At 41.8% G+C, this 12,458-nt stretch overlaps 1 protein-coding gene and 1 long non-coding RNA gene across 8 annotated transcripts in view; one reads left to right on the forward strand and one right to left on the reverse strand.

Moving 5' to 3' along the window:
* Positions 1-12,458, forward strand: part of Ca-alpha1T (Ca[2+]-channel protein alpha[[1]] subunit T) — a 51,898-nt gene that overhangs the window by 6,227 nt on the left and 33,213 nt on the right. For all 7 annotated transcript variants that reach the window (XM_018031987.2, XM_018031985.2, XM_018031986.2 and 4 more), the window contains exons 2-5: positions 5,857-5,968; positions 7,347-7,480; positions 8,570-8,667; positions 9,384-9,555. In XM_018031987.2, coding sequence (XP_017887476.1) covers positions 5,857-5,968; positions 7,347-7,480; positions 8,570-8,667; positions 9,384-9,555 — 516 coding nt within the window. The remainder of the gene's footprint in view (positions 1-5,856; positions 5,969-7,346; positions 7,481-8,569; positions 8,668-9,383; positions 9,556-12,458) is intronic.
* LOC113464854 (uncharacterized) overlaps positions 7,487-12,458 on the reverse strand; it is a 43,007-nt gene continuing 38,035 nt past the window's right edge. The window contains exon 3 of the long non-coding RNA XR_003389702.1: positions 7,487-7,649. This is a non-coding gene — a long non-coding RNA (uncharacterized LOC113464854). The remainder of the gene's footprint in view (positions 7,650-12,458) is intronic.

Here is a 12,458-nt window from a genome sequence, read left to right on the forward strand (position 1 = left end):
ATTATTAGCATTATTCTTCCGACGTCTGATTTCTTTTTAATTATAGGAAATGCGTTTTTCTAAGGTACGTAAACTTTTGGGATTGTCTGTATAGCCAATACATCCTTAATTGGATGCTCTTTCATGGAGAACAAAGTTTTTTAGACAATGAGACGCGATTGACAACAGGTCACCTGTGACAATAATTTATTACCTTGTTTTTTTTTGCAATAAAAACAAGTGTATCGATCGTAGTATGAAAAACACGTTTTGTTCAGGTAAAAAATTTCTATTGAGAACGAACAAGAGAGGAAACGTTTTATGTATACTGAGTATTGATATCGTTAAACTAGTGCTATTATACAGTAAGAACGAGAAAAACCGAATGGAAATTGATTCCTCATCTAAAGCTCGCATGTTCAAAACCTCATTCGCAAGGTAGAGAGATAGTTACTCCTCGCTTAGTTGAAAAAAAAAAAAAACGAGCGAGCACGGAGATAAGGTAATACCACCTACATAGAAAGGATTTGGCCTTCTGTCCCGTGATTGACGCGTCAATTAAAACTTTTCTGGAATCAAGTGGCTTTTCGCGTGAAAACGATAATCACTGTGTCGACCGTTGCTCCGAGAATATTTCGAATCCGACTTTCCGTCCTCTGAATCCAGATTCAATCCCCGTACGGAAGTTCCACGGATTCGCCCACGTAGCCAACGATTTATGCGCTGGTTCCTCGTGCGGACGCGTTAATAATTTTCGTGGAAACATCAGCGACGAATCGCGCTCAATAATTGTGCCCATCGTGACCTACAAGAGCCGGGGTAGCTCGTACGTACGTAGCAAATGCGGTATCTCGTACACGTACGCGCTCGCGGAAGCTGCGTGACTAAATTTACCTCTCCGCCGGCGTACCGCGTTTTCTCCACCGAAACGCGGAACAATTTATCGTGCACAGGCTCAATCATAAATAGCGTCGTTAGGTTCGTTATTTTCTTGCCGGGACGCGTGGCTCCGTCCGCGTTCTCCGACACATCGTCGAAAATCGTACTCGTTACGATTTATCCGGGATTACCTACCCTCCACACAATAGGTCAGCCCGCAGAGATTAAAGAGTTCCGTAATTAGTAAGCGTTTCCTGGTATTAATTGGCGCACGAGTCAGGATAAAACATAGGCAGTTTTTATCTTGCTGAACAAACGTTTCGCGTGTTTACAGAATTACCACATCACTCCTCAGCATAATTTTCTGGTTTTATTCCTTCTACACGGTAAATATTTGGTATTTGTAAAATAGCCCTGTTATGTAAATATATACATAACGTATGCAGCGGGTTACTTGAAAGAGAAATTTTCGTTACTTATTATATGTGTTTGGCAAAGAACTTTTTGTCTCCGAGGACTGACTCACAAAGAGACAGGGAATTCGAGGCAAACTGTTGCTCCAGTTTCTATACGCGTCGAATCTCGTGGACGTGATCTCCGCCGGGTTAACTTCAAACGATCAACGATCATTTCATTTCTCGCATAAAATACAGTCTATAGTAAATGGAACAGAGCTTCTGTTCTGGTTTTCCTATTTAACCATCTGACAATTATTATCGTTCACAAGGTACGATATACTCATGACGAACGCTTGCACATGTTCGCCTAGTTTAATCGTACGTGCATTTAGTCTCGCGTGCTTCACCCGCGAAAGAAGCTTAACACCAGCTAAGCAAACGCCGTCGGTGATTTCAACGTGTCGATGAAACGAGCGGCGTCGACTCGGGCGAGATTACGTCTGCAACATTGCCGGCGAATCCGTCCGTATTTTTTTAAAGTAACGCGGCTTCGCCACCGTGAAACCACCGTGGCTGACTGTGTTCTCTACTCTTTTGCATTCAACGGAGCGAGACGCGCCGCGGCAAGATTCGACGGTTACACCGCACCGGAGGAGAGAGCCTGGCGGAGGCCAGCCGTTTATTGATCGGACACACTCCGCATGTTTGTGGAAAGTAGATAACGCGGCGGGCTTCTCGCGATTTGTCCAAGGAAACGTCCCCCATCCGGTTCGGTTCTTACCCCGATGGACCTCCGACATAAATCTTTGACCCCGTCCAAAGAGCATTCGAGGCTAGTCAGCTGTTCCTCCGACCAGATTTCCCATTACACCTCTTGTCCATTAGACTTTGTAACGTCGATGTAGAAAATAAGGGCAGGAATTTATTTGAAAAGCAGTGATACGCGCTTTCCATATTCCGCGTGTTCTATTTTTTACTATCTCTGCAAATACGTAATGCATAAAAGCGTGTTCGTTAGATACTTTCATTGTTCTATTATACATAATCCTCTTTTATATCATCTCATATCTCATATTGCTTCATCTTTTTTCTACCATATTATTACGAATTTATAAAATGTTCTCCGACCTTACGAAAAATTTAATACGAATATACGTTGAACTATTCAATTTCTACGTGAAACATGTTTTCATACAGATTGGATATCCTCTGCAGAATTGCTTGATGCAGGGAAATGATGCGCAAATTACAGCGTAATCCATTCTGATTAATATTGACAGAACCGAAGACTCTGTGATCGTATATTAAAGTAGGTGTTAAATTGATCACGCGGAACTAATACCGGGATTAGCGAAATCTCCGGACTTAATGCCGTTTAATCACCGTCTGTAGAATTGTATCAAAAGCTCTGCAGAATCGTTCCTACATTTCGAAGCATATAAAACGAGTTCAACAGTCGATTGTTACTGTTCACTCATTTACTGCCTTAATCTGTTTTTAATTGTTTCTTTTTTTAAAGAATTAATTTCCAAGATTTTTGAAGATCATTTAAAGAAGTAATAATGAACGACGTAAGGTCGTATCCATTTGTGGGTGGCGTTCAAGTTTTGTGGAAGTAGTTATTGCCAGAAGGTTGATCGGAGGAATTGGATACCTGCTTTCATATTTCACGGTAGCGAACGGCGCGGCGGACGTTAAAACTGGGTCTGACATTGATGGGAAAGTGATAGAATTGCAAACATAAATTTCCAATAGGCTGCCGCTATTGTAGGAACAAGAACGAACGGCGGAGCTTTCTGGCTCTCATTTCCACGGACGTACATCAAATGAATTAGATTCGACGCGTTGTACGGCAACGGCGGCGGCGAGCCGCGGCGTCGAGCTGTACGGCGCTCGGAAAATAAATCCCCCGGCCTGAATCCGGGGCGAAGCTAAATAATTTGTAGGTAGCAGTCGGGATTTATGTCGGCTGTTTATCATCGGACAAGTGAATCGGTCGCTTCAAGAAAAGTAAAACAATTGGACACGAGTTGCCTTCAGATCGTATCACTGCCAATGCCTTCGTTGATCTCGAAAATGTTCAAAGTCACGACACAGGGTCAGACGTTAAATAATGAATCGTTACAGTTGGTACGCAATGTGATCTCTCGTGCCTGGCGCAGAAATATATTTCGAGAGTTAATTGCCAGAGTAAATCGGAACATGATCGTTAGAAACGTTCGCATGCTAGGAAGGCCATCAGCCTCGTGCCATGCTGCACGTAATAACGTAGTGTCAGTGGCCTGGTAACGTATCGTGACGAAGCATCGCGTGCAGGGTCGTGTCACGAGCTCGTCACGATCGCGATTGTTCGCCCCCTGCGATTTGAAAATCCGCCGCTTTTATCGCTCTATAAAATTCCAGTTCATACATGAGACTTATCGCTTCGATTGGATTTTTATGCCCGCGTCCCAAACAAGTCGTAAATCTCACGCGTCTATCGACCATCCATCTAAGGTTTATCAGTCTGCCCAAGGTTCGTCCATATATTTCAAGTTATTTCCAAAGAACGCGCTGACCACGGTCTCTCCTTCGGTCGTAACAATCGAAACTTGGTCAGTCGCCTAGTTCCCACGCGGTTCGTTGCCTGCGATATAGTCGTACAGCGGGCATTTCCAAGTTTCCTCGCATTCGCTAGGAGCAATTTTATCCGCATCCCCAATTTTAAGTTCCCTGCAGTTTTCCTGAATATTGATTTATCACTTCTTTCAACGATGAAATATAATGCACCTCATAATTTATAAGTATTGCCAGCGCCTCGAGGGTAAAAATTTCCTCCCACGGTTTTCGCAATCAGTTTATCTAACTGTGAAATACAGCATCGACTTCATAAAATCGCCTCTAAATAATTCAGTGAACGAGTTTCGTTAACAAATTTTCTCCGTGAAATTTCAATTTCTCGTTTCCAGACTTCCTCGATTGAGACGTTACGATGTCAGTTTGGCGAGGAGCGGATTAAACATAGAATTGTTGATTAAGAAATCACGAATCAACGTTGAGCTGCGTGTCCTAATATTTAGATAATCTCTCGAAACGTCTTCTCTTTGAACGTCTCTCATCGCTTCCTGCTCGAAATCATCGCCCGTTCATGGATTTTGCGACGCTCGTTTCGCACAACGGCTCAGATAAGGGGCCGTTCGTTTAAAAACACGGCCATTCGGCGGCGGCCGTTCTCGCGAATAATATCGACGAAGGTGGTGTCGTTTCGATATGAAACAACGTTACGGTGTTTATCTGACGCTAAAAGAACCCTACCCAGCCGAGTCACGCACCAAGGAGGATAGTGTTTAGGTTAATAGTCACTTGGCAACCGTGATCGATCAGCGAGATTACAGTTATGCCTTGTCTCATCGATCGATCGTTTCGTGACGACACCGACGATGGTGAAATGTCAGAACAGCCGGCTAAATTGGCGTGACGCAACGCGACGGGGTGGTAATAATAGTTGCGAATGGTCTCAAGGGTAGAACAGTCGCTGGATCAGGAACGCTATAGTTTATATACCCCCGGGTTTGGCTAACGAAGGAATTGTACCGGATAGGAATGGAAAAATAAAAGGTGGAACCGATCAGCTGATTCGTTTTGTTCCAATCGAGACTCAATGGCGGATGAAATGAAGGGTTGTATTGTTTTGCGGCGCGTGTTCGGCTAATTGTTTTATGATCGAGTAATTCCAATAAAACCTTCCCTGGCTTCTTTAATCCCCAGGCTATTTATCTACGATCATCGATGTGAAGCTCGTACTGGTTGAAACAACATCTCGCAAATAAACGAAATACGTAACGTTATGCAATTTAACAATCTATCTTTCAACCAGACACTGTTTATATTTTGCACTTGATAAGTCTCGTTTTTTATCATTACGTGTTACATCAATTATTAAGATGTTATCCAACTTTTTAATTAATGCTCAGTTTAAAAGTATTTTCTTGTTCTTTCGTCGGGAATAGTTGAAAGTTTCCTGAGTAATGTACAGTATATTTCATCTAACTTTAACACATAAAATGTTTTGCGTGGCCACTTCATTTCGGCGAGCTTTTTTAAACTTCAGAACTATACTTTGCGGTATTGTCTCTTTACCGTGCCCACGCTTTAATACGCGACCGCCAAAATAGTATTATTTTTTCCTTTTTTATTTAGTTAATATAATCGAGAAACGTAGGAAGACGCAAATTAAAAGCTTATCTACTTAGAAATCAATTAGCACGATAGCTAATATCGTATATGCAAATAATGAATGAAGACTCAATATCGTAATTGGTAGCTGCGAGTAGAACCACTTTCTAATTATTTATTGGAACGAGGAGAACGTCGGAAAGCTGTCTTTTAAGCTAACAATTTCATTCTCACGAGACGAGCAGACATTACTATTAATCCCATTAAAGCATAATGTATAAGGAAGTATGTATTAAAATGTTCAAATTAATTTCTCTATCATCATTCTTAATTAGCACTTAATTTACTATTTATTTTTACATTTATTTAATGATCATGAGCTTTCCTGTAATTTTATACTTATAAAATACTTGGAACATAGCAATTTTCCTTAACAAAGAATCACGTGGTTCGAGAGAGTGAGCATGATGGTAATTCTTTTAAACTGCATCACGCTGGGGATGTATCAACCGTGCGTCGACGATCAATGCGTGACCAACCGTTGTAAAATATTACAAGTACGTAACAACTTTTATGCACGACGCAAAATTTTTATTGTTAAAATCCGTGAAACTATAAACTACACTTGACGCATCGAAGATATACGTAATCCGTATAGGATTTGAAAAAAAAAAAGCGAAATCGTGTTTGACCTTGTATACCCGCTTGCAATTTTCACGCTGTCAAATTTGGATTTCGCGAGGCGAAAGAGTCGCAATTACAATCCCGTGCGTCACGATACACATAAAGAGCTCGTTGTGCCGTGGTTTCGACTGGAAGTCGCGACCTTCTCTTTTTCTTTGTCTCGTCTCGCGTCTCTTCACCGCTGCGCCACCGCAGCAGCGTTGAATAAATTTTAATTAACGATAGGATTTAATTGCCACCCGGTACAGGTATTGTCTACGTGTTTTCTGGCATTAGATTCGTTCTGAGCAGCTTAGACATTTTACTCTCAATTAATTTACAGAGATTAAGGGTGATAAACAATCTTAGACAGTCGATCGATCAGCAGACTATGTAAATTAATGAAAATTAATTATTTATATTTAGAGAGATAGTCGTGACATTAACAGATTGAATTTAAATTATTTTATATATAGATCGATTAATTAGAGGAGATTAATTAGTGGTCTGCATTGAATGTCGCTAGCTCAATTAATCGTGGAAACTTTTCTATCAGCCTCATTAATCTCTAGCACGGAAATCAAGGATGAGGAATTGCTCTGACGTGGATTAAATAATTAATATATTAAAATTCCAAACGTTATTTGATCATTTAGAATCGATGTAGATCGATTAATTAGAGGAGATTAATTAGTGGTCTGCATTGAATGTCGCTAGCTCAATTAATCGTGGAAACTTTTCTATCAGCCTCATTAATCTCTAGCACGGAAATCAAGGATGAGGAATTGCTCTGACGTGGATTAAATAATTAATATATTAAAATTCCAAACGTTATTTGATCATTTAGAATCGATGAGACGAGACGTAGTTTATAATTATTTCGCGCGTATTTCGTTTACGAACAACGAAAAGCTGGCCTATTTTCTTCCAAAGAAGAACGCGAGAAGAGTTTGTTTCGCGATCGAACGAGAAACAGAAACCCTTGCTACGAAACTTTCAAGGTTCGGTAACGGAGGTCTGAAAAAATACTCGAGGAAGTAGCACGGAACAACGGGATTGATTAATTGCGTTGTTTGTCCTGGTTCTCCGGTTTGATTTTACACGGAAAAGGAAAGGCAAACACGAGAAAGCGTCAATTGGCGGTTGAACACGGCTAATGGTATCCAGGGCTGCCGCTTCTGGTCTAGAGTCCTTGATCAATTACGCCCGATCGGGTTAAGGGTGTTTCGCACGCCTCTAATCGGCTACGTTCGTGGTTGCACCGGTTTACAGATGTTCGACGACATCATCTTCGCCTTCTTCGCCCTCGAGATGACGATCAAAATGGTCGCGATGGGCATTTACGGGAAGGGGACTTACCTCGCCGACTCCTGGAATAGATTGGACTTCTTCATAGTGGCGGCTGGGTGAGTGCTTGTTAATTATTTCTCTGTCACCGGTGCCCGTCGCACACGCAACGTCACGATCTTGAGCCCTCGCCGCCGCCGCAGAGTCCTTCTGACACGTACACACCTCGGGCGTTGCGCAATACGTGAAAAAATAATGTCGGTCCTTTTTATCCACGGCCTCCTGCACCTAAACGTAAGATGCAAAATTCATGTCAGAACTCGATTTTAAAGGTCTTCGTTCATAATTTCTTAATCTATAAAAAACGATGCACGCACCGGCTAAAGATATTTATTTATTATTATACACCGGCGAAATTAATTTGTTATTCCAAACATAGTGTTATTTATGAACGTTATTAATTCTCATTGGAGATTTTTTTTATAGAAATTACGATAATATTTTTAAATCGGTTTATCGTTGATGGAACTGTAAAGGAACAAAGTCGGAGGTAAGAGGAAAGAAGAACGTGGGGGATTGGGACGAGTTCGGAAGTAAATTTTTATTTTGGCACACCAACGGCTGACGAAGTCGCTTCTCCAAAAGTTTCAGTTAATTCCGGCGACGTGACGTTGCGCGAATACAAGCGAGGCTGGAAACACGTTTCGCGGCAAGTTTACTCTGAAATAAAGTTTCGCGGATTGAACGATGTCACGCGGGATAAAGTTAATCGCGCGAGTTTCGGATGTACTTAGCCACGGGTTTCGCGAAATTGATAATGCGACAACGTTTAGCCAATTTTACGCAAAGCCACGGTTAAGCTCGGCTTCGTTTCAGAAAAATAATGCAAATACTGACCGAACGCGTACTGACAGCTCTTTCAGGGAGTATATTGGATATTTGAAAATCAAATACCGCCGAGGAGAGATTACTAAAGAGTGGCGGAAAAATCTCGGAAAAATCGAAAATTTTTTGTTGTTGTTTATTATTAGCAATGTTTTTCCGACGTCTGATTTCTTTTTAAAAAATGCGTTTCTAAAGTGCATAAACTTTTGGTATTTACTGTATAGCCAATACATCCTTAAGTAGTGTTCTCCTTGGTGTAAATTTGAAACAAAACGTGCCGTTACAAAAGCTGAATGAACAATTTCTACTCGTTTTTATTGCAGTGCTTTGGAGTATTGTTTGAACGTAGAGAACATGAATTTATCAGCGATAAGGACAATAAGAGTCCTGAGACCACTACGTGCCATCAACAGAATACCAAGTGAGTACGAAACATTTTATCCAACCCTGTCATTCGAATATTTATGCGTTTCATCAGCGAACTGTTTTCTAAGATAAACATAGTTCCTAAAAAGCATGTACTACGTACTTAAACGATGCAATCGCTTAAAAGTCTTTCGAACAGTGGTCCGCAGTTGTACTTAAAATTGCGGTTTCTGTAAATAAGGTCACGCGAAACTATATTTGAAATCCTGCCGAATGTACCCACGAGACAAATGAAATGCGAGTGCATCCATTAAATACGTAGTCCTTGCAACCGTATTTTGTCTACTAAAGACTATTTAATTGCAATACGAGAATTCTGAGAAAAGAAGAGAATCGACTACTCTTCGATCATCTAGAATCGATCGGTATTTAAGTGCCAGTACAAACACAGTGGCTCGCGGTATTTCCTGTAAACACAATTACCTACCGCTGTTTCTGACTCGCCATCCAGATAACATTATTTCCCTCCTACCCTTAAATCCTTTATTTATACAGTTCCTAGCGAGAAACGACTTAAATAGAGGAATCCTTTATTTGTCTAATTCGAAGCGGAACGTCGACGCAAATAGAGAGATCCTCTGTTTGTCTAATTACCGGCGAAACGACGACGTTACCGCGGGACCGTTCTCCGTAAACACACGAATCTAAATTCCATTCTTTTAGTCCACGAGACTTAAACATCGCGGTGTTCGCGTTTTTGTTCCCGGCCAGGTATGCGGATACTGGTGATGCTGCTGCTCGACACTCTTCCTATGTTGGGCAACGTGCTCCTGCTGTGCTTCTTCGTCTTCTTTATATTCGGTATCGTCGGCGTTCAACTGTGGGAGGGTATCCTGCGTCAACGGTGCTTCCTGAGGGCCGAGCCCGGCGTCAAATATCCCGAGTAAGTCCATCGTCGCAACCGCGACGTATTCTATTCTATTTACCACGTTCTACTATATTCATTTATTAGTTTCTTCACGTTCCACCGTATCCGAGGCGATAAATTCGCCCGGTTCGTTTATTGTTACTGTGTATTACGTTTTACTTGCATCCATTCTCTGTCCTTCTTTCTCGTTTTAACTCTCTGCCTGTTATCCGTTTCTCACTCTCGCTCTTTCACTCTCTTGTTCCTCCTACCCGCATATTTTTGATCCACTTCTTACTCACTCCGCGTCGCCGAGTCAACGTTGAAACGCGCGTACGCCGGGCTACATTGCGCTCGGATAAACCGTGCTCTATTTCCAGAGGATGGTGCAATACATGGTTCACGCGACTGGATAAGTATTAACACCACCGCCGAACACGTGCGAACGGATTCGTCCTTCCACCAATTTTTTTTCGAGTTCTCACCAACGTGATTTTGAACAGAATTTTTGATGTTCTACGCTCGGGAACCCAGACTGCCTGATCATTCGGTTTTTAATGTCTGTTCGTTACATACGCAGCATTCGCACGATTCCGAATTTTTTGTAACCGCCGCGATCCAATTCAGCGGGATTTCTCGACGATCCACGGCGGCGCGCGTGGCGTACATATTTCGCGTTCGTTATCGAATACGTTACGTCCACGTATTTCCGCTCATTTATTTTCGGCTCTACGTCTACTTACACCCGTACATGCATACGTGGATATGCACGTACCCGTTGATATTCACTCACTGATTATTTGCACGTGGTACTCGTCGAACACTCCCGCGGAGAACCTTCCATCGCTGAGGACTCAATTTTATTTTCTTCGGCCGCGACGGAAAACCTGTCTAACATACGTTTTCAGTCGTGGCTGCCAGTTTTTTTTCCCCTGTCTTTAACGTCATCCACGTTTCTCAGCTTTTCGTAGAACAGAAATTATTTTTAATGATCCCGCGGACGAAATCTTCCCCCGGTTCTAATTATCGGGTCATTCCGTAAGTGACGCTCTTCACGTTTAAAATCGTATGTGAATTTTGAAAATCTTCTCTGATCGATCGAGGTTTACGTAGTGACTCGGTAATTAAATATGTTTCTAATGATACTCGATACACTCTGCGCACCATTCTTATTACTGTGCACGTGGTTTCAAACGCTATGCAGCTGATCTCTTCGATATATTAACAGACCAATTTAAAATGCTTAGTCTGTCTAATTATAACTTGACGCAGAAATTTCATCCGCCTCTCTTTAGCGCTAAACCGTTCGCTGCATTATTGTTTTACAAAACAATGCTCGAACAAGACTTCCACTTTGACAAAGTATGGACAGCGGATGCGTGGGTACGTAGTCGCATCTCCTTTAAAACGAACGTGTCTATACGTTCGGGGTACACACGTACATATCTATATTCGCAATAACGTTGGGATGCATGGCGAAATAGCTCGTAACGTATCGCTTCAAGTAAATTGAAGTTTTCCCGTTCGCTGCGATTTCTTTCCGCTCGGCACGTCTCTATTTCACGCGACACTTACTCATCTCTTTCTTCGGCCAATTTCTCACATCTCTTTGTGACCCGAGCTCACTCGATTTCCATTCACGGTCGCGAACCACCGCGTAAAATACAGCTATCTCATTTCTCCTCGAGATCATATTTCGATAAAAAACATTTCATTTTACCACCGCGCGGTGTTTAAATGGTGTTCACTGTCCCTACAATTACTGGTTTAACAATTGATGGTTAATTCAGTTTCAGAGACGTTTACGCTTTAATTAGAAGAGCAAGCACGAAAGGAGGATTGTGAACCAATTTTCGTGTTGAACTTCTCGGTCCTAATACTAACGTGTTATACTCGTGCTCAGAGATTATGAATATCTCTGTTGATACGTTTCTGAAACTAAACTTCTCAGACTCGGTTACTATACCGTCGACTTTATCCTGTAAAACGTTTGTTCCCTTTGCCGTTCTTCGAGTCGCAGGAATGCGTTAAATTTCTGGTTGCACGCGCCAGAGATTGTTCGAGGTGTGAAGGACCGCTGTTTCCAACCGCTATTTCTTGCCGACTATAGATAGACTCTGATGGAAAACGGCCGTGCGAAGTTATTGCGATTTCCTTTACAAGCGGTTCACACGTCAGCCATAAAATGTGAATCATTTACTCCCGCTGTACTGCCAATCGTCGCTGAGAACACCGAGAATCGCTAATGGAAACGCACTATTAAAAAAAGAAGAAGAGGAGAAAAACGGAAACCTCGACACGCGCTCGTTGCCAGATGTTTCGCGTTCGCGGCGCGGCCACGGTTAAACGCTTTATAACCGGTTCCGCGCGTTTCGTTCTTCCTCGTTTAAACAGTTTTTTGAATTATTAGACGCGTTTCACGCGCTGGACACGCTGCTCCGGCGTACAGGCTGGTGAAAAAGGAGACTTTACAAGGATTCATGTTTGCTGTTCGATCATTTTTATCCAAAACTAAACTTGGTCGTTGCCAGTAGACGTTTGAATAAATTGGCATGCTTATCATTAACCGGGAATAAACGAGAGTTAAGTCGCGGGAGAAACTTTGTTTCGAAGTTAGTATCACTCGTGCTATAATGTTTACTCGTGGAAAAATATTGTCAGTTCTCACTGAGTAGAACTTCTGTTTTCTCGATAAAATATTTACTTCTGATAATCGCTGGATAATTATGACAATCGTCTATTAATATAAGAAAATCATTCTTTTCTTTTTTTTTAAGAGTCAAACACAGTATTTATTGAATAAGTTTTGAGTACATGCTCTGAATTTCACTGCCCTGTATAAAACTTTCACAAAAATCATGGTAGATATCAATTTATAGGAATCGGTAGTAATGGATCTGCATTGGAATTCAGTTAGAGTTTTTAACACAAAAAACGAC

This window comes from Ceratina calcarata, unplaced genomic scaffold (genome assembly GCF_001652005.2).
Source record: "Ceratina calcarata isolate Rehan_Ccalc_2016 unplaced genomic scaffold, ASM165200v1 scaffold568.2, whole genome shotgun sequence".
In the NCBI taxonomy this organism is placed as follows: domain Eukaryota; kingdom Metazoa; phylum Arthropoda; class Insecta; order Hymenoptera; family Apidae; genus Ceratina; species Ceratina calcarata.